This window comes from Tiliqua scincoides, chromosome 4, assembly GCF_035046505.1.
Source record: "Tiliqua scincoides isolate rTilSci1 chromosome 4, rTilSci1.hap2, whole genome shotgun sequence".
NCBI lineage: Eukaryota > Metazoa > Chordata > Lepidosauria > Squamata > Scincidae > Tiliqua > Tiliqua scincoides.
In genome coordinates, this window is record NC_089824.1 from 59428234 (window position 1) to 59455866 (window position 27633).

Consider the following 27633-nt stretch of genomic DNA (forward strand, 5'->3'; position numbering starts at 1 on the left):
GCAGGAAGGGGGAGGTGGAAGCAGGCTCTTCTGTCCATCTCTGAAGGAACTGATGATCATTGGATGAAGGATGGGTGGTCTGCTTTTTTTCTTTGGATGAGGTAGGGCAAAAGGAGGAGCCCAAGGGTATTCTTGTCTTAGGATTGGCTGGGGAAGCCCAGGGAGGGAGGGGTGGTTCATAGCAATCATGCTTTCCAACTGCATGGCTCCTCACTGCTCCATTGTTACTAGGGAGTAGGAAGCCTCATTGAATGACCAACGCAAATGGAACTACTTCTGAGTAGAGTTGCAAGCCTACTGACACTGGTAATCCTCCCAGCTGCTGCACATGACCTTCTTCCCTCTTGCTACTTCTGTCCCCATTATCACACAGTCTGTTCCACCCCCTCCCATCTTGTTTATAGATGGGATGGGAACAGCAGGAGAGTGTTTAAAGAACTTTGACACACACACACACACAGCAGCAGCAGCAGCCCCCTTTTTTTCTGCAGAGCCCTGGCTGGCTTTTTAAAGATGCCCATGCCAGATGCAAGAGAGGGCACCAGGATGCAGGCCTCTTGTTGTCTTGTGTGCTCCCTGAGGTATTTGGTGGGCCGCTGTGAGATACAGGAGACTGAACTAGATGGGCCTATGGCCTGATCCAGCAGGGCTGCTCTTATGTTCTAAAGGGAAAGACTTATGTTCTAAAGGGAAAACTTTATGTTCTAAAGTTTTGTGACTCAAGTCTTTTCGTCACAAAAACGCTCTAGGCAACTTGGAAAGTCTGCTCGTGAGGACTCATTTTTGACTCGAGTCACAGGGGTGGAGACTCGTGACTTGACCTGAGTCAGGCCACCCTGGACTTGCCCATCCCTGGCTCTTAGAATATTTATGAATGAAATTGAAAGTTATAGATAAAATTGATGAAATTTTGTTTAATAATCATTTGCTGGTTCAGCAAGGTGCACAATCAGTATTCTTTTGTTGACAGAATGGCTGAATACAACATGATACATGGCAAAATTAGAAAAAAAATTTTATACTGTTCAATTTTTACATGGTATTGAAATGTTGGGTGTCAAATCCTGAATGGAGTAATTTAAAGAGATATTTGATAACTAGACAAGATTTGCTTGTCTAGTTCTTTTTGCTTAGAGACTCGTATTTTGACAGTTTTAATCTGGTTAAATTTTATCTTTTCATTTGTGTGTACATACACAAATATCTAAATTTGACATGTGTAACATATCCAGCAGCCTGATACTCAGTGTACTGCCAGGGGTGCTAGTAGGAAGCCAGAGCCTTCTGCCAGTGCCAGCGGATCGGAAGCCACCCACCAATTCAGGTACAGTGGTGGGGGGATCAGAAGGGGTGGCAGAATGAGATGGTGACAGAGTGGGAGGTGGTGACAGGGCGGCAGGTGGGCAGATTGGGTTCATGAGGGGACGGATCAGATCCGGGAAGGGGGCAGGTTCAGTGGCAGTAGCAGCCACCAAATCCTAACCCTCTTCCCAGACCCAATCCCATGGCATATACTATTTAGTTTGTGCAGGTCTGAGTAGACACACACCCACACATACCCCATGCTGCGAAGGCTTACCCGTGGGTAAGAGAGTGATTGTTCCCTTTCCCAGAGGAGGTTTCCTGGACTGTCCTCTCACTGCAAGAAGGAGCAGTAGTCATTTTGGCACTCCCTGCATCCGCCGTGGGGCGGAACACTGGGATTGGGCTCTTAATGGCTCAAAGCTTTTAAGAATGAGATGAATTCTTAGCTAAGCACTTTTTTTCTTTCTATAATTTTACATTTTTCCTATAATGTGTGTCATATCTCAAACCTGCAGAATCTTTTGAAGTAACTTTACTTTATCAGCTATATATTCTGCCAGTTACTTTAGCTTTACCTTGCAATAGTTGCTTATCTTTAAGAACCATGACTCAAATGTTGACCTTGACTTAGTTTTGTCCTAATCTTGAATATTAGGACAAAACTTGGTAAAGGTTAACATGAGAGGAGGACATAGGGGCGTTTGGGTGGTTTCCTGCACTTCTTCTGCCATTCGAGGAGATCTCGGAGCATCACATGTTGCAAGACAGAACATATAGGAAAGGCCTGTGGAGTCCAAGTCCCATTCCAGAAAGGTGGGAAAAGGCATAAGAAAGTAACTCAAACCAAACAGAGATGCACAGATTCCATGCGAAACCTCTTTCCAGAAACAGGAGGAGTTTCACTCAGTGGAAAACAGTCTTTTCAGGAAGGCTTTTCTATGAAGCATCTTTTGTAAACTTCTTTATTTTATGTAACAGCTTTTTTAAAAAAATTTTTAGATAACTCAACCAGTTTCTACTCTGAATATTTTAAAATCCCAAAGCTCTGTAGAAATCCAGCTTGATTAAAATAATGTATACACAGGGTGTGTGGATAATTAGCCACTCAGATCACTGGGCTGGCAGAAAATTAGTAATCCTGTAATTTTGCATATAAATTGAGCCACATGCTGTAGAAACTCTCCTTTGAGATTAGTCCAGTAATAGTTCTGGTGCTTCGTAAAGTTACATTAAGAAGAACAGCATTCCTGAACTTTTAATTCAGTTGCTCAGATTCTGTTATTTTGGGTAGAGTGCCAACTATTTTTGTGTTCCCTGACTTCACAATTTTATATATGAATTTGACTTGATATTTTGAATTCTGTTGCTAGTATACTTCCTTTTCAGTGGGAATTCAGTGTTGTATTTTGACAGCTGTGGTGAAGTACATACAGTGTACCTCTAGACACTATGAGCTTTTTACTACGTAACTTTTGTGAGTTATATAACTTTTTTGTTATTTATGCAACTTTTTACAATGCCCACATGTGCTGAAGTAAAGACATAGGCCTGCACCAGACATTCAGTTGTTCCATGGCAAAAGACATCCATGAGTGACATCTGTGAGAGTCGCCTCAGGTGGGATTTGCAGACATATATTTGCTGCAATTCAGAGGTTTCTTCATAGCAAAAGTTGTGATAGCCCCTCCTTCTGTGCAGCCAATCATCCTTTGGCAGACTTACTGTGTCTGCAGTTATCCCAGCATCGCCTGCTTGCCAAAAGGGGAGAAAGTTAAGGAAGTTTCCTCCTGAGGACTTGCTTGTCTGAGGGCAGAAACTTCCTAGTTCTGGCAGATCATGTGATTCCCTACTCTGTCTGTCACAGGGAAGTTTTTTCCCATTGTTTCATTCCATTCTTTAACTAAGAAAGCCGTGTTTGCCCAAGCTGGAAATCCCTATACAGAAATGTTGGCTCTCACTAACAAGCAGGGGGAATCACCTATGAATTGTTTGGAAGTAGCTGCCAATTGGTTGTGATCATCAAGGGCAGCCAGCCCTGGTCAGAACCAGGGAGGAAAGCCATCTGGTTTAATGCACTGCAATCAATCAGTACAATTCATAATCTCCAAAAGACAGGTGGTTAAGCATCCCCTATGTTTTTACCACATGCTTGTAAGTTCGGGTGACTTCTGCCAGACCAAGGCCATTTTCAGTGAGTAAAGTTGGGGAACATGGACAAAGGGAAGAAAGTGGGGGGGGGGTGCACATTCCCCATTCCTTGTATCCACTCCTAGTATCATTGTTAATCGTTTTTATTATATTGTATTTATTTATGGTTGGCAACCTTCAGTCTCAAAAGACTATGGTATAAGCCTACAGCACCTGGTATTCCAAGGCAGTCTCCCATCCAAGTACTAACCATTATATATGTTACTTTTAGCTATTTTTTATTGTTTTATTATGTTTTGTTATGTTTTGTTATGTTATATATAGCTTTGAACTTTGGTCCAAGGAGACTCATTGGGGCCCTGGTTCCTTACCCAAGGGTAAGGGGAAGAGTTTCCCCTTGCCTCTGGCTGAGCTACTTCCGGCCGCAATCTTGTGCTGGATACAGCACAGGCCTCCTGGCCTGCCTGTTCCAGCGCAAGATAGGATTGCTCTGAAAAACACATTATTGGATGAAAGGTTTATTCCCAGACGGGTGATATTCTACCCAGTAGCCTGACAAATAACTAATTGGGTAGTTCTTTCTCCACATACTGTTCCTTGGCCCAGAACATGGGGTTCTCCCCAGTCCTACTAGTTATGTAACTACCATCCAATAATTATGGGTCAACCTAACTAGAAGAAGGAAGGGAACCAGTGTGTTGTCAGGTGGGTTGCACAATGCTGCCAGATTCATGCAGTTGCACCCCAAAAGATCAGGGGCATGCTTTTCAGCTAAAGGAACAATGAGTGCCTGGATTAATCAGTGGCTCAGATAGACAAGATTTGAGGGGGCAGGCTGTTATAAAACAGTTCATTGCCATGTTACCTGTTTGTAAACATTCCAGGATAAATGTTAAACAGTATCGAACTATAAACAGTTTTTCGGGCTGTGTGCCGTGGTCTAGCTTTTTTACCTAATGAGCCTAAACCTCATTAAATCCTAAAGGCGGGGGGGGGGGGCTCACTATCACCACACTAAAACTGTTAAAAACTGAAAACTAAAAATAGCAACTAAAACTCAATCTAAAAAGCTAAAACTAAAAACTAAAACCAAGCAAAAAACTCTAAAAAACTAAAAACCAAAAACACACGTGAAGCTAAAATAACAAAGGGCGCAATCCTAACCCCTTATGTCAGTGCTTTCCAGCACTGGCATAGCGGTGCCAATGGGTCGTGTGCTGCATCCTGCAGTTGGGTGTCACTTATGGAGACCTCCTCAAAGTAAGGGAATGTTTATTCCCTTACCTCAGAGCTGCATTGCCCTTATGAAAGTGCTGGAAAGCACTGACATAAGGGTTAGGATTGTGCCCTAAGAATTAAAACTGAAACTAGACCATGACACCCAACCCAAAAAACTCTTTATAGTTCAATATGGATTCCAGCCGTGAAAGCCTTAGCATGCTTGTTAAACAGTATGTTTACCACATTCCAATGCAAGAACAGGTAATTACAGTTCCACACAAACCAAGTGCTATGTTCCAGCAGATAATTATCACAACAGCTATTTTCAAATGCACACAGAAGTGCTGGTTCACAGAAGTGGTTGTTGTTCACAGTGCTGGTTGTATGGCCCCTCAGTGGCACAACCTCCTACTTCTTCTCCCTCCCCCCCCAGCTTGTGCAGGCTTATGTCCTCTTGACAGGTAGGCCTCTGTCACCACGGTCTATCTCTCCATGAAGGCACTCAACAGCCCAGCCAATACCCTTATGTCCTAGGATCTTTGCTGAGATGATGCATCCTTCACCAGTCTGTAGTTCCTCTTCAACTCCTTGGCTTTGCTCCTGTATGTGCCAGGGTCCTCTGGGAAGCCATGTTCTTGAGCTATTCCAATATGTAGTAGAGCTCCTCCACATTTTGGTCATTTTTTATTAGATCCATCTGGGCAGCCTCCTCCCTCCGAACATAGATGAAGACTTTAAACTTTGCTGCTATCCCATGCACACTTATCTGAGAATAAGCCCCATTGATTATAGTGGGACTTCTGAATAGACACACATAGACTGTAACAGTCCTGGAATTAGGGGTCATTCAGTGAAACTAATTGGTGGGAGATTGATGGGCAAAAGGAGGGACTTTGTACACCACATATATTGAGTTCATAGAATTTGTTGCCACAAGATGCAGTGATGGTCTCTAGCTCAACTCCACTGGATCCAAAACCGCCTTCCCCCGAGGAGGCCCCTTTCCCCAAGGAGGTGTCAGGAGTCACCCACAGCTGCCTGAACAGCCATAGGATGCACTGGCAGCCATTTTGGCGCAACTGCAGCCTTGGGCACTAAGCAGCTCAGGATTGGGCTGTAAGTCCACAAAAACTTCTGCTACAATAAATGTGTTAGACTCTGGGGTACCACAAGACTGGATTTTTTATTTTTATTTTTTTTTTGCTGTGGAACGTTAACACAGTTATCCCTCTGGAACTATTCTGGTTTCCCCAGAATAGTTAAGAAAGCAAAATAACCTGTTAGTTTTAAAGCTACTGAGCTGGAATTAATAAAGCTTAACTATGAGGTATTAGGCCATGTCGAACCTCATGGTATTATATTCTCTGCAAGAACTACATAGAGAAATAAGCACATGGCAGAATCAGAGTGAGAGGGACAATTGTATTAATTAGTTGAAATAAATTATTATCATTGTAAAATATTAAATCTTGACTTCTGAGGTATTATAATATTTATTTTAATTGGTTATTAGAGCAATTAGAGTTAAATGCACTGCAGTAGATTGTCTAAAAGTGGGTTAGGCTGACAGCTCTAATTACTACAAAGTACAGCAGATGAGAGAGACACTCAATCCAGCTAATAATTTCAAGGATTGGGAAATTTCTGCATTTATGTCTACATTTGTTTGTTGTTGTTGTTTACCCCTTGTCCTTGTTTTTTAGATGTACCAAAACATGAACGAATTAATAATTTTCCCACAGTAGAGAGTGCTTATACCAGCCATTGTATTGTATTGCTAGTTGATTGTGTCACTGGATTCATAGCACATAAACACAGTATTTTATTTTCCCATGAGGAGCCAGGAAATAAGCTTCTTGCTCATAATGGGCAATACACCAAGTCCGGATGCAAGGCAGGTTCTGTTTAACTTAGTGAGACTTCCATGGACTCCTGGCAAGTACCCTGCTGAAATTAATCAAGGCGACACAGAAGGAATTCTTGCCGGTCCCATACTCTGTAAACTTCTGTAAACCTGGCTCTTTTGGTATATTATAATGTATCTTTCTTCCTACCCTGAATCTCTAGAACCAAATTGTTCAGCTCTTGATGACAATAAATTATGTACCCCTCTCTGCCCTTTAATGGTTTTCAATTCTGTGTGGAGACAAGTGACAGGGGAATAATTTATTCAAACGTCAGAAAATAATTTGAAAAATGTCAAGTAAAAAAGAAAAATAGGATGGAAGAGAATTATTTCCGCAGCCATGCAGCTAGCCTTTTCTTCCATGAATGTCCTCAGTCCCAAGCAATTTTGGTGGCTTTTTGTTGTACAGAAAAACAGTTAACATAAATAGATAACAACACTCTGTTAAATTCCCCACCCCTTGGGTGATTTTAATTACTGTTGTCATACTACAGCAGGTAGAATAGAAGAGAATACAGCTGACGTTCCAATGGTGAAAGCATCCCTCTAATCACTCATTCCTAGAAGAAAATAATATAAACCTAACATTGCATGGCTAAAGAAAGTGATTGGGTGTGGGAGGGGGGTAGATGATGAATTATCCTGGAAGTCGATCCAGTTCCTTCCACAGCCATTGGGATTCTTAGTTTTACAAAATTATTGTTCATCTTTTATGTTCTTTTCCCATGCTAATGGATCGGATCTATTTTCTGGCATGATCTGTCACTTATGTATCCAAAATACATAAATCTACAGGGAAGATACTATTCATTAAAGATTAATGGCACAATCCTGCACACAGTCCTGTGCTTTGAGCTACGTTTCAAAAGGACTTCAGCGTACATAATTTTGCACTGGATAGTGGCCAAAAATTGCAAATTCCTACAAAATATTTAGTTAGGAATTAACAGCTAAACAGTTTGGATGGAGGCAAAATAATGGGTTTGGCTGGGAGGAGACATGACATGTTATGCTGTGCAACATCTTCAGGGCTTTTGTCCTGTGCCTACTTTGGTATGATTAGGCAAGAAGAATGGCAGAAGTGACCAGCTTGGATGGCTGCATTGGCCACTGTGGGTGGCTGCAACAAACTACTACTTTTGCTGGAACAGCTGAAGTGGATCTTTTGTTTGGGTTGCTTCTCTGAATGAGTAATAACTCCAGATAATAACCAGCCCTAAGCTGTCCTGCAAGTAACAATGATCTTCCAAAGAATAATTACCTAATTTTAATTAGGACATTTAGACAAAATGTGACAGGAGAGGCAAGAAATAGGCTAAAGCTCTACATGCTTTCAAATGTCAATAAAAAAATAAGTTTTAACAATTACTGGCAGAGATATATATGTATATAGGAATGTCTCAGTTTCGATAATATTCTTTAATGTATTGCTCCTGAGATAAGAGGGCACATCAAGCTTTAGGATGCAATTAGTGATGTGAGATGTTGTTTGCATTTATTGTTTTACAGAAACATTCTTATTTTAAGAGTGATTACAGACGAAGCTTCTTATCAGCTGTAGGCAACCCTAATTTTAAAATGTAAAAGGTATTGTAATGTTTCAAGCAAGGCACCTCATTTGTTAGTAAAAGCAGCCTGATAAATTTATCCATTTGTCCCCAAATGAATAGACTAATAGCATTCTCATGAATAAGTGACTAATTGCTTAGTGTTGTGAAGAAGATCAGTAAATGACTCTCTGTGGATGGTGGGATTTTAGTAATAGATCGCATTTTATATCTTCTAATTTTTTCTGCTTCTCAGAGTCTTTTTGTCTGAGAAGGTGAAATGGCCTGGTCAAAAGAAAAATACAATAGCAAGGTGTCAAAGAAGGGCACCTGGAAAGGACAATGTGAGATCAGGGATGGCATGACATCAGATGCTGCCAGCCAGTGCTGATGCCACCTCTGCTGCAGCGCGTAGGGCAGGAGTCCCTTACTGTGTTCCTTGTGCAGTTTTCACAAACCCAGAAGTGTGGCTCTTGTAGTTTTATTTGAAGGGACTGCATGAACTAAGGAGCTCCTTTGTGTGCATGGTCCTGTAAATAAAACTGGAAGTGCCACACTTCCAGGTTTGTGAAAACTGTGTAAGGAGCATGTTGAGGAGAAGGAGGATTCATTTTCTGATGAATGAATGGGAAACAGATAAACACAGCTTGTGCCTGCAGTGAGCTGGAGGGGGGCAGCAGCAGACACTGGGGGAAGGGCATTTCATATGCACCGTTCTTCCCACGACCTACCCTGCTGCAAGCTGCCTCATAAGAACAGGCCCACTGGATCAGGCCATAGGCCCATCTAGTCCAGCTTCCTGTATCTCACAGCGGCCCACCAAATGCCCCAGGGAGCACACCAGATAACAAGAGACCTCATGCTGGTGCCCTCCCTTGCATCTGGCATTCTGACTTAACCCATTTCTAAAATCAGGAGGTTGCGCATACACATCATGGCTTGTACCCCATAATGGATTTTTCCTCCAGAAACTTGTCCAATCCCCTTTTAAAGGCGTCTAGGCTAGACGCCAGTACCACATCCTGTAGCAAGGAGTTCCACAGACCGACCTCATGTCATTTGAGGCCATGGGTGGGCCACCCCTTTGTGTGACCTAAATCAATTGGTTCATCCTGGGGGAATGGTGCCCCCAGCTTTGTCCCTGGATTCCATCCTGGCTGTGGCTCAGAGTTGCCTTTTACTGACCTCAGCTGACTTCTACTGGAAAATAAGAGGCCTGCTGCTCTTATCTTGACCTTCAGATTAGATTATTATAAAATTAGGGTTTTCCAGTGAAGTTTTCCCAAGTTGGGCTCATAATAGCCTGTCTCAAACAGAGGTGAAATTTTAAAACCCCCAAATTCTTTTCTTCTATGGGTCAAAATCAGAGCTGGAGATGATCTCCTGGTGTCACTCCCAGTGGCATAGCTAAGGGATTTCATACCTGGGGGCACAAAAATTTTTAACACCCCCCCCCCAGGACGTTTACACTCCACAGGTGCCAGATGCGCAGGTGGCTCTGGAAAGTGCCAGAGTTATAGTAGAACTATATGCACATTGTGTGACCTTAGGCCAGTCATATTCTTTCATAGATACCCAATAGCACTCCTTTTAGCATTTCCATTGATTTACTCTGTTCGTGAAATGCACACTGCAGAAAGCTTTTGGAAATGTAATTGTGAATAATGAATTTGCCACAATCTTTGTTAGCATTTCTTATACTTTCTGTGTTGTCGTTATTTGTCCTTTTTGCACTATAGATACTTTTTTCTTTGATTTTATATACATGAGCAAAAAACTGGGGTCATTATTTTTAAGACAAAATAATGTTTGCTGTGCACTCAGGTCCTGCACACACATTAAAGTTTAAAATAGTTAAGGGGGAAAACAAAGTGATATTTTGTCCCCTAAGCAGAACACACTCGCAGAGAAATTTAGCCGCAAGTAGGCAGTGGGGTTTTTGTCACCTGCTGTGGGATGCCAGCACATCACCCCCATGATGGATCTCCTCCCATGCAGTGGGCGGGGCAACAACCTGGGTGGTGGGCATGGTGATGTACCATCGCTCCATCCCCCCACTGGTTTTTTGGCCATACTTCTTGGTAGAATAGAAACATTTCAAAGCAGATTGCTTCATTGCACTCTGTTGTAAATTACACATCAAATGGTATATAACAGGATGGTGGTTCAGTGGTTTGGGAGGTGGACTCAGACCTGGAAGACCCAGGTTCAAATCCCCCCTCAACCATGAAGCTTCCTGGGTGACTTGCCAGTCACTTTCTCTCAGCCTCACCTACCTCACAGGGTTGTGGTAAGGAAAAAAGGAGGGGAGCAGCTGTGTACAGTGCCCTGAGCTCTTTGGAGGAAGGGCAGTATAAAAATGTGAAAAATAAATATTATTCTTACAAACCATGATTTTAGCAGTTTTGGTCACTGGTGGTGTCACCCCAACCCCCCAGGGTATCACCCTACTAACACCTTATTGATTCCATGCTGTGTCATAATAACATCTCACTGGCTCTTTGAACAATCAGTCTCATTGGTCCATTTTGAATTAAGGAAATGTACTTTTTTTGTTAGAAAAGAGTTGCATTTTTGTTTTCTGGGTTTTTTGGCCATTTTGATAGAATGGAGATATTTCACTCTGTTTTTTTCATTGCATTCTGCTGTAAATTCCACATCAAATGGTATATAACATGATGTTATTATTCCTAACGACCGTGATTTTAGCGCATCATCCCCGTGCATGTCACCTCCTATGCACATCAGCCTGTGCAGCCTGCACCCCCCTGCACCTCCCTAGCGATGCCACTGCAAGTAGGCAAAGAAGTTCACCCATTGAAAGAATTCCTTAAGAAGATATTCATTCCCCCAGGACAAAACCCTAATCATAGGCATGATTTGGTCATGGGTGCTTTTGTGGTTAGCAATATGGCCTGACAGTCACTTTATAGAATATACATCAGCTACCCAGCAAGTCTTCTTAAAAGGACTTCTGACAATAATATGGGGTGACAGTAAACTGATGGGAATTCCGTGTTATATCTGGAGAGTGTAAGTTCAACAACCTAAGACAAAAAAATTGAAGTTGCCCTAAGTTGTATCCGTGTAGAGAGTACATGTGCACTATCGTATGTGACTAAGGTCCCAATCCTTTACAACTTTCCAGTACTGATGCCAACAGGGCATGCAGTTCATCCTGCAGTGAGGGGACAGTCACAGAGGCCTCCTCAAGGTAACAGAACACTTGTTTTCTTACATTGGGGCTGCATTGGCTCTGGATATTTGGATAGGATTGGACCTTAAGTGACCAATGCACATTTCTCTTTTAGTGTACAATATATGTTGAGAGAATATCTCACTGGTAGTAAGTTCCTGTGATTTGTATATAATGCAAAAAAGACACATGTATTTGTTGGACATGATAGTGTAACTCCAGTTTCCATGTATCCTGTGTGTAAATTAAGCTGCTGTGACCTGGCCCTGAAACATAATCCACAAAACTAAAACAGGTGCAGGAATATTTTGGGCCACAGTCAGATGGGAGTTTTCAGGCTCATTTATCTCATAAAGAACTGTAGCAATGATAATTGGCAGGCCTGGCATTTAAACCGTTTTCTCCACTGCTGTCACAATAAAAAATCTCCTTTTAGAAAGAACAATTTAAGAATTAGACTAATTAGATCAATAGTGCAAACGAAAAGAAATATTATAAATTGAAGCAGACCGATATACCATATAGTCCTTTGAACATTTTCTCATATCAAAGACACATTTCTATAGAGAATCCTTTTTTTATAATCTCAGCCCTGATTATTGAGGAAATAACTCCGAATGTTCAGTAGTTAACTTTCTTTCATTTTAAGAAATAAAAAACACAAATGCAAATAAACTGGATGACTAGAAAAAACACTGAAACCTGCATCAAGCATTTGGCAACTTGTTGTTTTTAGAGAGTGTCTCAACTTTATCAAGGTATAGTCTTTCCAATCCTGGAACATGCGAATAGTAAAACTTTTGATGGATTTGTTATTTCAGGACCAATGCAAGAGACTATATATGACTTCTGGAGAATGGTCTGGCATGAAAATACAGCAAGCATAATCATGGTGACAAATCTTGTGGAAGTTGGAAGGGTAAGAACATTTTGAGTTTTTCATAGAATCATTTTTATATACAATTATAACTCCAATACTACATCGTTCTTTAGTGCTGATTCAGTGCAGTGTTCTTTGTCCTTGGTGGATTGCCAGCTACTGCAACCAATGAGAGCAGAGTACTCCAGCCAATCAGTGTAGTTTCCTGCCTTATCTCCTCTAGTACTGTTTGAGACAGTGCTCATCTATTGAGGAACAAATCCCCTGTGCTTTTGAAGCTACTACAGATTGGCCATCAGTATCCTTGGGGGATCTGTTCCTGGACCCCCCACTGACGCTGAACTTGTGGATACTGAGTGGGAGGCTCAAAGAGGACCTCCAGACATGACTGGAAGTGCTTGCTGGTTGTGCCCAGGGGTGTTCTGAGGCTCAGGGATGCCTCCTTGCTCCTCAGAAGGCCTCCCAGTGGCCTCTAATAGGCATTTCTGGTCACGTAAGGAGATCCTCTGTTGGCCTTCCAGACGCGGGTTCAGGTTTAGTTCCAAACCCATGAATAAGGAGGACCTACTGTACTGTGCTCCAAAATAATCATTTGAAGGTATTCTGGTTGTGCAAACTATTGAATCTTTTTGCTATTTTGATCCTTAGCAGTTTGGGAGGCCAAGGTGAAATCTGTCCTAAAGGAGATTTCTTTGATGGTTTCCGTTTTAAAGTTGCTTCTGCAGTATAACCCTTCAGCCCTGCTGAGGCATTGCTTTACCACAATTACCTGGAAGCAGAATTAAAACCATTTTCATGGCTGATTAATATGGCACTATATGATCCAACAATGAGCTTCCCTATGGCCAAGATACCTCTATAATGTTTGCTCACAAGTCCAATTCAACAAACATCTCTGGTAATTTCAATGAAAAGTTTATAGCTTACAAGCTCAACCTGCTTACTGATGAGCAAAATTGATAGATTAGTATTTAATATCCTTTCTTAATTGTCCCATAACCCAATCCTATCCACACTTTCCTGGGAGTAAGCCCCATTGACTCTAATGGGACTAATTTTGAGTAGACATGCATAAGATTGGGCTGCCAATGTCTGCTTCTGTTCCGGGGAGAGGATTTCATTAGCAATTTTCTTATGTTAGTTTTGTGTCATTTTCATAGTGCAAGATTGCTATTTCACTGTTTAACAACGGGGAAAACTCCCAAATCCACTTGAAATAGAAAGTAATTTTTGTTCTACTATAACTCCAAAAATGTTTCTGCCTAGTAGTTAATTTGCATGACATTATTTCTCCTATGCTATGCATATTACATAGATAGTTTTAATGGAGTTGTGCCTTATGTTTCTCTGGATATGGTGAAAAACTGCAAACCTCTGGGGTTCCCCAAGAAATAAATATCTTAACTCACAGGCATTCTTATTTTTCAAAAAGTATTAAAAGGAGCTGACTTTTTATTTTGACTTGCAACAAGAGTTGTTTTTATTGACTGTATGCTACTGTATTAGCAGCACTCGATGCAAGTTCAGATATTTAAAATGGCCTAGGGAGTGAGCTGTTCAGTTTTCTTATAAAAGTCTCAAACTTCATCAACTGCGTTGTCAACACCTCCAGGAACAGTGCGTTTATTAGCTGCCGAAAGAGTGGGAAATGGTAGATATGCTTTGGGGTAGCTAAACCAGTTATGATGCATGGTTTTAATTTCTTGGCAACACAGTAGTTTATAATTTTCCCTGAAAAATAGATGTGTGGACTATAGAGTGATCAATTTCTTAGTAATATGAGTAAAGTTGTCATTTCCAGCCTCCTTTATTGTAAATTCAATTTTCATTCTGCGTTCAGATTGGGATGTTTTGCCCATGGTTTATTGTGAGTTTAAATCCTACTGGTTAGACATCTAAGTACTTAAGCCTGCTCACAAATCAGGCAACAGGGCCACATTTGGACAACAACACAGTACGATTTGTGAGCGTAATTAAGTACTGTTGAAAAAACATACAGATACATCCAACTGAACTGGCTGAAAAGGTCGATGTGAGGTCATTTCAGACCCAGCAATTCAATAAATTAAATTTACCATTTACATTCCACCTAAAGCAACAGTTTTCTATGGTTATGAAATTTCCCAGTTTATTTCATCTATTGATAATGGTAACCATATTCCACAAAATGGAATTTTCAGGGAAAGGGAACCCCAGGAGAAAGCAAGCTGACCAAGGGGAGTAGTTCCTAGTGGCTAGCATGCACGCACCCCTTCCTGCTTCCATCTTTCCCTTTACTGGATCAGTCTTTGAATGGGGAAGACCACTAGCAGATTGTATCCTTTGCCACCATCCCAGGCCTCATTGACCAAGCATAGGAAGGCCATCTTGGGGGAAAGAAAACTCTCCCAGGGCAGCACCAAACCCCAGAGGTTCTTATTAAAAATCAAACCCACAGTACTGCCTGCAGGGCAAATAGATTTGACAATCCACTGAATTACCCATATGCATGAACTAGGCAGAAAAGGGCCAGAATGGAATTAATTTATTAAAAGTCTAAGCAACAGGGATGAAACGAAGTGGGAAAAGCAAAGTGAGTAGTAAAAGTGCAAGTAAGCCTATGGAAATGCCTGAGCTTCTTTGGAAAGCATTAAAAAGGATTTTCACCAAAAGGATTCAATAACTATTAATGCTCAGCAGATGGAGCTGAGATAATACTTGATGGCACCCTTGGCCCCATTAAACCAGAGAAGTTTGCAACAGTTGGGATGAATTGGCAAACCAACAGCCAGATCTTTATTTGTTGCAAGTCTGTGGGGACACTAGGACCTGTCAGGTGGCTCCAAAGGCTTCAGGCACAAGTCGCTCTCATCAGGTGCCACCCCTTCCAACCTCCAACAAACCTTCAGCCCTCCCCCGATCTGCCCATTTCTCCATCCACTACCTCCTTTCACTCATCCAGCTGACTTATAAGCATCAGTTAGACTCCTCACCACCATCACACAAGGGATCCTCCCCATCTACTATAGCGGTAGCCAGAATTATGCAGCAACATATGCTTGCAGATTGGTGTTTACGATGGCATGAAGCATGTACCACTGCTGGAACATTAGTTCCAGTGGCAGGAGCACCATATAGGTTTGGGCCTCAAGAAAATCCTTAACACAATCCTAACTAAACAGTCCCTAACTTAACCTACTTACATTGCACAAGAACTCCCCAGTCCTTTCACTCACAGTTGAGCAAGTTGGCATTTCTCTCAGAACTCCCAGTGACTGGGTCTCATAGGTGATTGGTACAGAACCATCCCTACTTCCTGTAGGGCTGACAATTTATAATTCGGCTGTAATGATGTAATCATGTTACCTAATTGGAGAAGTGGAACCTACCTGGTCACTCCATCCAATCCCTTTGACCTAGATCAGGGGTGCCCAAACCCTGGCCCTGGGGCGACTTGCGGCCCTTGAGGACTCCCAGTCCGGCCCTCAGAAAGCCCCCAGTCTCCAATGAGCCTCTGGCCCTCCGGAGACTTGCTGGAACCCATGCTGGCCTGATGCAACTGCTCTCAACATGGCCAACTGTTTGACCTCTTGCGTGAGCTGTGGGATGAGAGCTCCCTCCACTGCTTGCTGTTTCACATCTGTGATGCAGCAGTGGCAGCAAAGGAAAGGCTGGCCTTGCTTTATGCAAGACCTTCATTCATTCATGTAAGTTCCATCTCTAATATATTCATTTATATAAATTTATTCAAATTTGAAATGTAAATTAATTCTTTTTCCCCGGCCCCTGACAGTGTCAGAGAGATGATGTGGCCCTCCTGCCAAAAAGTTTGGACACCCCTGACCTGGATGGACAGGCTCATCTACCCCAATCACTAAGCACATACCAACCGCAGAAGGAGGCTAGCCATCCCAAACAGGAAGTGAAACCCCGAATATCTAGCCGGGATGGGAAAACCCAGCGCGGCACAACTGAAGTCGAGTCAAGTCTCTACCCCTCCCCCACAACTTGAAAACAGGTCGTAATGGGGACACTTTCTGAGTCACTGAGTCACCCTTTTGTGATTCTAAAGGACTTGAGTTGAGTCGCCCTCTTTAAAATGCCCATCATGGAAAACAATGGGGCTACTGCTGAGGGGTGTGTGTCAGAGTTTTCCTTTAATACTCCCTTGATGTCATGTCCCATCTGTAAACAAGGCAGGAGGGGGTGGGACGGACTGCATGGGAGCAGGGACAGAAGAGGCAAGAGAGAGGAGAGTCATGAGAAGCTGGTGCAAGGCTTACCAGGACGACCTGATCCTTGGTAGCTCTACCCAGAAGTAGTCCCACTGAGGCTGGTCATTCAATGGGGCTTTCTCCTGCCAAGTAACAATAGAGCTCACAGCCGCCATGTGGTTGGCAAGCATGATCACTACAAATTGCTTCCCTGGGCTTCTCCAGCCAATCATAAGACAAGAACCCCCTTGGGCTCCTCCTCCTGTCTTCCCTCAGCCAAAGTAAATATCAGAATGCCCATCCTTCCTCCAGTGATCATCAGTTCTTTCCTTCCTATCTGTGATGGGCAAAAGAGCTTGCTTCTGCCTCCCACCTTCCCACCCGATGCAAAAGGAGAACATTAACCCTTCCCTGCCTCTTGGCTGGAACTTCCCTGCAGCACGCACAGTCTGAATGATGGTCCCACGAGGTCTTTCACACTGAAAACAGTAAGCAAGCACACCTAGACACAGACAGGCTTGAGTCTCCATGTAAGGGAACGAGTGCAGAGTCAGGGGCCTTTGATTTGAGTGTTTCTCAGAGTCTTCCACATGCATGACTCGAGTGTAAACAAGTCAGCAAAAAAAATACAGACTTGAGTTCCCATTCCTGCTATCTAGCACATGGCCATCTTGGAATAGTGTTTGCCAAACAAAGGACAAAGGCTGCTTTGCAAAGTATATCCCATACATAAGCTTTTAGGCTGTTGAATTGTACAGGAGCTTCCAGGGAGTTAAAAGTGTCCAAAAACACAGGAAAATGGGTAAAAAATAGGGGGAAAACGAGATTCACCATAAGAATATATTTTGCTAAGAACACCTCACACTTCTTTTCACATGGTACAATGGCACACCTACCTTGTTGTGAGTTTTGCATCTATGGCAAAGTAGTTCTGATTTCTTTGCCATACATCTGTATCATGACTGAACAGGCCACTACAAAATCTCTAAACGTGTGTTGTGCAACAGTTTGATGATCCACTTTGCTACACAGGATTTAACTTCTCATCAGCAACCCACACCCCAAACACATTGAAAGAACTTTGTATATCAATTCTGGTTTTTCTCTACTAGGAGCAGAAGAATTTTGCACATGGAACCCTCTTCTTCTGGTTGTAGATCCAAGCTGTGTATCATAAACTAATATAAAATATGGCAGCTGTTGCTTAGCCAGAGTGAAGAATGAGCAACCTGATTCCAAACCTATAAATCTTAATAATGCAGTAGCTCTTACTAATGGTATCCATCACCCAGGCAAGTATAGCCTGGAGCTTCTTCTCTAACCATGATTCTAGAAGAATGCACAATACCTGGACCACAGTGCATCTCTTATTCCACTACTGCTTTTTTGTAAGTGTCCAATAAAATTCAGTGTTCCTGCAAAAAGTAAAAAGGCAATTTTTCTATTTCATAGTGTAAGAACAATCTGTAAACCTGCTTCTTTGCATATTTACATGACTCATACTGCAATCCTACTCAAGTAAGGCCGCAATCCTAACCAACTTGTTAGCACTGACATAAGGACAATGCAACTCCGAGATAAGGGAACAAACATCTCCTTACCTTGAGGAGGCCTCCATGACTTCCCCCCAACTGCAGGATGCAGTACACGCCCCACTGGCACAGCTATGCCAGTGCTGGAAAGTTGGTTAGAATTGCGCCCTAAATCTCACTGTATTCAGTGAGGCTTACTCCCTTGTTACTGTATTTAGGATTGTAGCCATAGTCACACTAGGTACAGTGGAACTTTGCCCTAAGAAAGTATACACAGGGGAGCAGTTTTTAGAAGTGCTTGTTTTGTTCATAGACAGACTGGGACACAAAGATTTTGCAGTAGATCCCACTTGGGACGGCAATCAGCAAGAGTGTGTGTTCCTTATTCTCAGTGGTGAAGCAACTGGCACCAGCAGTTAATTCCAGTGCAGACAAAGCTTCCTGTCTTTCACTGCCCAGGCACGCCAGGCTGCAGCAGACCTCGGTTAGTAGCTGAAATAATTTCAACTGGACCTTTCTCCTTGAGTTTTCACGGGTTGTTTTTTTTAAGCATCATATTTTGACAATAAGTCAGATTCCTACAGAGCAAACATTGTAACTTTTCTTTACTTTGAAGGTTTTGTACTTTCCTTTTTTGCTGCTGTTACTGCTCACCGCTGCTTCTGTTGTTTGACTTTCAGATTTGTTTGGAGACCACCTGCCCACTTTAAATCCAAAAGTGGGATAATGGTGGGCAGGGATAGTGCTCCTTTTCCCCCCTCTCTCTTCAGGAGAGCAGAATACCTCTTTAACATGTTTGCCACATCGCTTGTGTGCCTCCTTCATGAATTAATCATGAAGGGGGCGTATGTGTATTTGTTTACCCGGACTGGATAGTCATTAAATTTGTGCTCGGATGTAGCTTTTGCCCTGGAGCTCTCTGCATCAGGATGGTTTTAATTGCAGGCAGAGGAACCACCGGGAGGCTTTCCCTCATGCAGGCACCTGCTACAGATGATTCAGTCCTTCCATTCGCCTCTAGCAGGGCCTGGATACATCTGCCAATACCTGTCATTATCTGAGGCAGGCTTGTCAAAACCCCGCATCCCTTTAAGCTCTCCTGAGTTCCAGCAAAGGACCCTTGTCAGCTTTTCCTGGCATCTCCAGAATATTGTGCACCTGGTATCTAAATGGCAGCAAAATGTGTTTTGATTGTTTTTCTTCTTTAATGAACCCTACCTGAGGGACGTTTTGCTCTTTATCTAGTAGCATGTTACCAAGTCACTCACATTTATTTACGCTGTTTGTGTGGTGAGATAAAAAAAAAAAAAACACCTCCCCCCCCCAAAAAGCTTGCGCTATTGTACTGATCCATCTGCCATAATTTCTATGACAAAAATCTGCAGAAATCCCCCAGGAGATTTTTTTTTCTCTGGTAATTTACACTAATGATTTCTAAACATATTTAGCCAGATTTATGAAGACCTCATTAGAATGTGACTGAATACTAAAACCGCATACAGTACCTCATAGTAATTTAGGGCAGTCATTATGGAGTTGCCATGAGAAATTCTTTGAAAAGTGATGTAATGAGAGAGAGAGAGAGAGAGAGCTGTTTTTCACAGACCTTTTCCTTCCCCACTGAAAAGTGTTGTGGAATTTTGTCAGTAGTCAGAATTGGTTCCAAAGTGGTCACATGTGGATGACTAGGGGAAGATTCCACAGTAGGTGTTAAGAGAAGTACCAGCTTGAGGGGTGTGACATAGCAATTTAGAGCCCAATTCAGGTCTTCACGCACTGGCTCACCACCAGTGCACCCTGTTGCAAATGTGCCATAAGGCATGTTTGCAAGCCTTATCACAGGCCCAGTGTTGGAGCTAGCCCACCCAGTTGTCCGTGCGAAGCACCAGCGGCAAAGAGGAAACATGGGGCGGGGGGAGGCAGGGAGGAAGCGTTCCAGGGCAGGCAGAGGGCGGGGAAAGGCATGGTGGGGGAGCGAGCAGGACTGGAGGGGGTGGGACCAGTGGGCTCAGTTCCGCAGGATCCAAAGCCCTGTGTCATGATTTTGCGCCGACTAAAGAGCTGCCGCAGAATCGAGTATCCCCATTGTGGGGCTATGTCCCTTACTCAGGGGAAGGGAATGAATGTCCCCTTCTCCCGAGGAGACACCAGCGGCTGCCCAATGTGCTCAGGGTGCCACGGTAGCCATCTTGGAGCCATGGCAGCCCCAGGCACCGGTCAGCTCAGGATTGGGCTGCCCATCTAACCCCTGTTAATTGGGTAAGAGGCACTTTTTCAAGTGGGTGCTCCTTTTTTAGCAGGGGGAGAGTGACTGGCCCACCTAACCCCAGCACTGTCTGTTCTAGTGGCTGTCTGCTGGTATTCCTTTGCATCTTTTTAGATTGTGAGCCCTTTTGGGACAGGGAGCTATTTAGTTATTTGATTTTTCTCTGTAAACCACTTTGTGAACTTTTAGTTGAAAAGCGGTATATAAATACTGTTAATCATCATCATCATCATCATCATCTCTGTGCCAGTACCCAGACAAACAGACACATATGCTGGCAAAGAAGCAAGCATCAGTAGTTCAGAGAAGGCCATGACCATATGGAGGCCTCCATGTCAGGCTTCCTTGTTGGTCTGAGCAACTAGAAGACCGCTCTCGCTACTGTTTGATTGCTTTTTAACTTCTCTGTCTTTGCCTTATCTCACTCCACATGAGTCGGATCTGTGAGCCACATACAAAATTATCACTGACCCCGCTTCTTAAATAAGAACATAAAATCACCTTTTCCAGCATTCTGTTTTCCACCAGCTGTCTCTGGGAAGCCCACAAGAAAGAGAAAAAGGTGTACCTCACTATTACTCCCCCGCAACTATTCAGAGGTATACTTTCTGCAGAACCTGGAGGTAGCATGTAGCTACTCTGACCAGTAGCCATTGATAGACTTGGCCTCCAAGAGCTTGTCCAAGCCCCCTTTAAAACCATCTAAGCTTCATGGACACCACCACATCTTGAGGCAAGAAATTCCTCAAATTAACTATGCTCTGTTTGAAGAAGTTGTCCTTTTTTCTTTCCTAACTCTCTCACCAGTCAGTTTCTGTGAATGTCCTCTAGTCTTAGTATTGTGTGGGAGAAAAAAGCTTTGTATAGCTATGTTAATAACCAATTCTATCTAAAGATTTTTCACATTCTTCAGCGGAGGACTATTCCAGAAATATTACCTATCTGCCTTGTAGTGTGATGGGAAGGTATATTTTTATTTACTTTCTGGGCACACCAGATTCAGGGATTGTCTGCACAATATTATCAGTTTTGTGCAGTAGTTTTTGAGCACAAGTATAAATGGATTGGGGATTGGGTAACCAACCTTCAAAAGTTCTGGACCTGTTTTTGGTTGCAGTAAAAAACAGTTAAAGAAAATAGGCATGTGACAAATTGTGTGTGCAGTTAGAAATTTGCATATTACAGCAGTTCCACTGTCAAAGAGGCAAGCTACTTTTAAGGTTAAATAATGCTTTATCTCCTCAGCAATGTAAACTCCTGCAGCAAGCATACTAACACTCTGACTGCAGGCACAATTTTTCCCACGCATGTATCACTTCTTTATATGAATCTGGGACAATGGTTTAATAATAAAATATTTGCACTGATATTCAGCTATTGTAAACTCAATGCTGAAAATAATAACATAGAAAGAATCTGCATTATTCTTAAATTCATTTATCCTTGTCTTATCCCCACCTTTTTTTTTAAGTGTAAGGAATTGTAGTTTCCTAGTGGAAATGAAGGCAGATGCGTAATAGATTGCAAGAGCAGAGATGCTTTATAACAGTACTCAGCCATTCAAAATAATCTTTAATCTGCCACATCAGTAAATAGGATCATGTGTCTTACTGGTCAAAATAGATTTCTGCTTTCTAAACATACAATCCAAAATAACAAGTTGACTTTATTCCATCATGCATAGCAGAAGAGGCGTCCTTAGGGGGAAGAATTGGCTGTTATTCTCCAGGAAGCTAGACAGACTCTTGTAATCGTTTAATAAAGATGTCCCCAAATCAACCTTGCTTGCCTCACTGAGCAGGGCAACATAAAACACATGCAGAACATTGCCCTTTGTAACACCAGGAAAAGGTCTGAATGCTTTTCCATTTTTCTTACCTTCTCGTTTCCATGAGACAGTGGCTGTTCGAAAATGCATAGAATCAATAGAGATTCGTATCTTAAGCCTTCCTAACCCAATTTAGAAGTATCAGTTTGAGAAGTACAAATAACTGCTTTAACAAACGTCTTGTACAAACAGGTGAAGTTCTCTGCCTCAGATATTGAAAAAGGACATGAATTTACATATTAGTGTGCAAGATGACCTCAAACCCTTTCCTTCATTGCTCTGTTGTGCACAGATCATACATTCTAACTTAGGAGTTAACTATAATTCACTTATGTTTAAACTGCTGAAGCAGAAGGAAACACAAATTGAAGCAGTGTTATTTTGTGACAAGTAACCATATTCTGATGTAATGCTCAATTGGACCCTTTCAGATGAATGTAAGCATGAAAATATCTTTTGGTTAATGGCTCCTTCATTTTGCATACAGAACGCAAAGTAAGAGTAGGAATATTACAGTCTGGAGGGCCATCTCTTCCACAGAGGCTGTAATCCTATGATTACTTTCCTGGGAACAGGCCCTATTGAACAAAGTGGGGCTTCCTTCTGAGTAGACATGCATAGGATTGCCCTGTGAGTCTCCTTCCGGAATGGAGCTGTACTTCTTGTAACTATCTGTTTTCCTTGGTCACATCTTAGGGAAACAACTATAAAAAATAATTTGGGTCCTCTTGTTGCACAACTCAGAATGTTCTGTTTGGGTCTTTTGGGGCCAGGTTCCAGACATCACAGTGTGCCAGTTACAGGGATATTCACAGACCTCAACTGTTGTGTGCAGTTAGAAGCCACCAGTGATAGTACCTTAAGGGCTGCTCCAGCTTCTGAGAATCTCACTTTTTATTAGATTTCCATGTTTTAGTTATCACCGTGGTACTTGTGGTTGATTACAGATTTCACATGTGCAAAAATGCTTTAAGACTTTTTATTCCAGTTTTTTGACAAAATAACAGGAGGGGAAAAAACCACATGCACTCCACTCCAAAATATATGAAATATTAATAATTGTCATGATTAATTTCATAATAGAAGTAACATTTTATTTTACACTCAGAATTGTATACATTCTTATCCTAAGCTTGAGGAGGGCCTTCCAAGCTGGAATGGTTTGTAACCTGCAATCATTAAATCTGTTTTTCTTAGGTATCAATAATGCTTCTTCCCTTAGCATTGATTTCTCTTTGTCCCAGTGTGATTGACAGCTATTCTAACCAGTAGGAGCAGTGCATTCTGGGATGTGTGGGGCCCAATCAGTGCCAGTTTCCTGCCTTAACAATGTCTTCTATAGCACCTTTTCACACAGTTCGTGACTTTCCAGAATGGCTCTCCCATGTTATGAGAGGTATCACTGAACTCTGCTGCTTTTCTGGGCTAGTGCTGCACACTTACAGAATTGTGATTTAAAAAATCATGTAGATAGTATTGTGATTGCAGATGATTTCTTCCTTTCTTCCTTACAAGATGCTTAAGCATCCAACAACTTTAATTCCCCATTGCCCATTTGCAAATCAGTGTTAGACTTAAAAAGAGAAAAAAAGCCACTAGAGCAGTGGTTCTCAAACTGTGGGTCTGTGGCCCACAGGTGGCTCATGACCCAGTTTTTGGTGGTTTGTGAAAATGACAGGTCAGATTAGGCTATGTGCATCAAGGATTAAACAACCTTCTACTTGGGGGGAGCACTGCTGCCCCATCACCATTATAGCCACAGAGGCTTGAGCGGCTGGTAAAGTGAAACATTTTGATACATGGGTCCCCAATGCTAAAAAGTGAGAACCACAGCACTAGAGTATTATTATATGCAGCTTCATGTTCCTTATTGAGGACCAAAGCATTTTATTTGAAATGCATAATGTGACCTGGTGTTTTTTGTTTTTTGAATAGTGTGCTGGGGGGGGATTGTGAATCTCCTTGAAACCATGGCAGGGATACGGGATAAGCACTTTGCCCTCGTCATGGTTCTAATCCCAGTCATGCCTGCCCGCCCACCCAGGCTCTTTTTCTGCTTCCATTGTAGACTGATGAGTATGTTTTGTAATTAAAATAGCACACAGTGGGAGCACAATTTGGATCAGAAGTGTGGTGGAAGCAAACCATGCACTCTCACTGTTGTTATTTACACTTAAAATAAACAAGGGGAAACAACTAATCACATTGTTCCAGTGCCTGCACCAGATACTGTATGTTTGGGGCTGAGCACCCTTGTGTGTGCTTTGTATGTTCCCTACCCCACCCCTCACTAGAGGCAAATAGGGATTGTTCCCAGAAGCTCCATACGGGTTCTGGGAGAATTCCATTGACTGCTTTGAGACTTGGACAGACTAGGAGTTGATTTTGGAATGAGTCACACACAGAGCTAAGGAAATCTAGAATCATCATGATCACTGATGGTGGGGTAGCTGGGACCCCTCAGAGGCCATGAGCCTCCAATATGTATCCTGGTACACCTGCCCTTTCAAGCCACCCCTATACTCCAAATTTCTCATGAGATGCGGTTTAACCCTCAGACGAACCAGCCTTTTCACTACAGTAGCTATGCGTGCATGTGTAACTAAGGGCACAATCCTAACCAGGTCTACTCAGAAGTAAGTCCTATTTTGTTCAGTGGGGCTTACTCTCAGGAAAGTGTGGTTAGGATTGCAGCCTAAGATATCTGCTGGCTATTTAATTGTGGCTCTGAAAAAAGCCATGTAAAACTGCCTGTTTCATCATGGTTGGTAAGTTCAAATTTGATTCTAGATTAAAATTAGCTTGTGTAAAAGTATCCATCCAGTGACCTCATAGGAGCTATCAATAGGAGCTATCAGTAGGAGCTACTATATCTGTGTCTACTATAGATAACCTATAAGTAATGTTCTGTGCAGCTACAAGATCAATTTAGCTGCCTGTTCACATATTAGTATTACTTTCAGCTGTAAAGAATTATGAAATGCTATATTTAGCCATGACTGCTAACTTCTTCAATGTATATGATGGTTCACCACGTAGCAATGCAACAGTGCCGGTGCAGGCTTTGCTGTGTCCTCCTGTGAGGGACTTTTGACTGCTGAAGTCTCCTCAGGGTACCTCTTGCCCTGGGGTAAGCACCAGCAGCCTCAATAGGTCAACTCAAACCAACACCAGCAATATCACTGATCCATGCAGGCGGATCAGGCCTGGGAAAGTCCTTGGAGTTCAGCACGTGCCAGTACCTCTAATCCCACCCCCTCTTGGACCTGATCCACCCACCCCACCCCATGTCTTCCTGATTACATCCTCCTTCTGCCCCATTCAGTCCCCGCCCCACCATCCCCTGTCCTTGCACTGGACTGAACTGCTCTGGCGGGCTTCTGTCACCCCATCAGTGCTAGTGGGAAGACTTGAGCCTTCCCACTGGTGCACGTGGACCTTACTCTGCCACAAGAAGTTTTCCTAAAAGCACATTCCATCACATATGCCAGATGAAATTTCTGCTGCTATCAGATATTTTAATATTAGTGTGCATCTACCACTCATTTGAACATTTGATATGATTTATGTGCCACCGCACAACTATTTCACTGTAACATCTTACATGCAACATCTTCTGAAAATTTGACTTTTTAAGATGCAGTGAATAATATTAATGTTGATTGTGAAGCATGCTTTTCAGCTTCATTTTCTAAAGTTGCATAAAGTTAAGATTCCTAAGCCTAGTCAAATTGATACTACTCCAATTGTAGGAAACTTTGAATTGGGCATCAGAACATAAACCATATTTGCAATTTATGTATCATTTTTATCTCCTTGCCCCAGTTTGGCTAAAACCAGATCTGATTCTTAACATAGCTGTAAATATGTGCATTAAGCAGCATTAAAGACAGTGTGCTCCATACATATTAATGTGGACCACTACACAGCTTTCAAACCATGTTTTTCTTACCAAGACTATCTGTAAATGTAAATTGATATTGACATGAAGCTGTCTTCCATCACTTGGAGTGAGTACAGCGAAATCACTGTTTACTGACATTTACTAATCAAAATCTGGTTCTGCCAAGCTTCTGCATAAAATTTAAATAATAAAACACATCTAGTTATGGGAACAAAATGAGATAAAATAAATATCGGCCTTGGCGTACCTTTAATCCCATTTGCAAAAATAATGTTTCAGTTTTACTTAAAAGCACAAGTGGGCCCAGTTTAATATACTGGGAGACCCAAGTTTAAATCCTCACTTGATGATAAAACTCACTGGATGGCATTGAGCAAGTCATTGTCTCTCAGCTGAACCGTCCTCACAAATTTGTTGTGAGAAAGAATGAAGCAACAATCGTAAGAGCTTTGGACATGGAGAAGTGGAGCAAAAATGATCTATACATAGATTAACCAGTTCCCACAGGGACCAAACAGTTGCCATCTGGAAAGTCCAGAAGCAAGACATGAAGGCAACAGGTGTCTTCCACTTGATACCTGTTGACACTAGTTGACACCAATTGTGTTCCCCTGCAACTGGTATTCAAAGGCATAGTGCCTCTGAGTCAGGAGGTAGTATGATGTAGTCATGTTTAGACTAAGTAATTGCTACTCACAGTCCAATCCTAACCTAGCCTTCCCCCATTGATGCAGTAGCACCAAAATGGTCCAGTCTTCTCGGACAGACTGACAAGTTTGTCTTAAAACTTAAAATCATCTCTCCTGGTCTCCTCCTTAGACCAGTGGTTCCCAAACTTTTTCATCTGGTGACTCCGTTGACCTAGAAACGCTTGCTGCATGCACATTTTGTGTACATCACATTTATGGATATTTTCTAGTTAATAAATAATACCACAGATGTTTTGTCTTCCAGAGTACGTTAGCCAGATGAACCAAAAGTTGCAAGTAAATTACACACATACTGATGTTTCTTTTGGAAACAAGCTAAAGTTCCATGTTAGAAAGAATGGGTTATTATTACCTTCTGCATGCCTCCCACTTATCTTTTACTGACCTAACACTGCATATCCTGGGGATTCATCCTGACTAATCCCACAGTATGCAGCCACAAAAGCATGAGGTCTGTACACACCCTAAACCTGCAGAGCATTTGCAGAAAAGACTGTTTTTTAAATGTACCATATTAGTAAGCCAGAGTGTCTAGACTGCAGCGCTGTATGTTCCTTTTCTGAGCCAAACAATTCAGTCAAATCTATTTTTCAAATTGATTAGCCTGCTAAACTGAGCTCCGTGGAACATGGCAAGTATCCATTTCAAAATTATTCATGCTAAAGTTAGAAGCTTGATTTAGGTCCTGTATTGTAGCTGTTTCCTTTTTCGTATGTGGCTTGAACATGTTTGTGTGGATCAGTTTCTACCTACAGAAGAAACAAAACACCAGGCAAGAAAAGGAAATGAAGGTCACAAACAGGGGTCCTGGTACTTTCCACCAGGCTTGGGATAATTGGGAACGTCTGTTTTTTTTGAACAATCAGAGGAAAACACATTCTCCGTGGGGGAAGAATTGCTATTACAAAGAGCTGCTCAACAATGCTTACAAAGTCTGTGAACCTTTAAGTCAGGGATTTGAACAATGCTGTTGGTCTGGATTATCAAGCAGAACAGA

At 42.3% G+C, this 27633-nt stretch overlaps 1 protein-coding gene across 1 annotated transcript in view; it reads left to right on the forward strand.

Moving 5' to 3' along the window:
• Nucleotides 1–27633, forward strand: part of PTPRM (protein tyrosine phosphatase receptor type M) — a 544564-nt gene that overhangs the window by 492647 nt on the left and 24284 nt on the right. The window contains exon 23 of the mRNA XM_066626178.1: nt 12145–12242. Coding sequence (XP_066482275.1) covers nt 12145–12242 — 98 coding nt within the window. The remainder of the gene's footprint in view (nt 1–12144; nt 12243–27633) is intronic.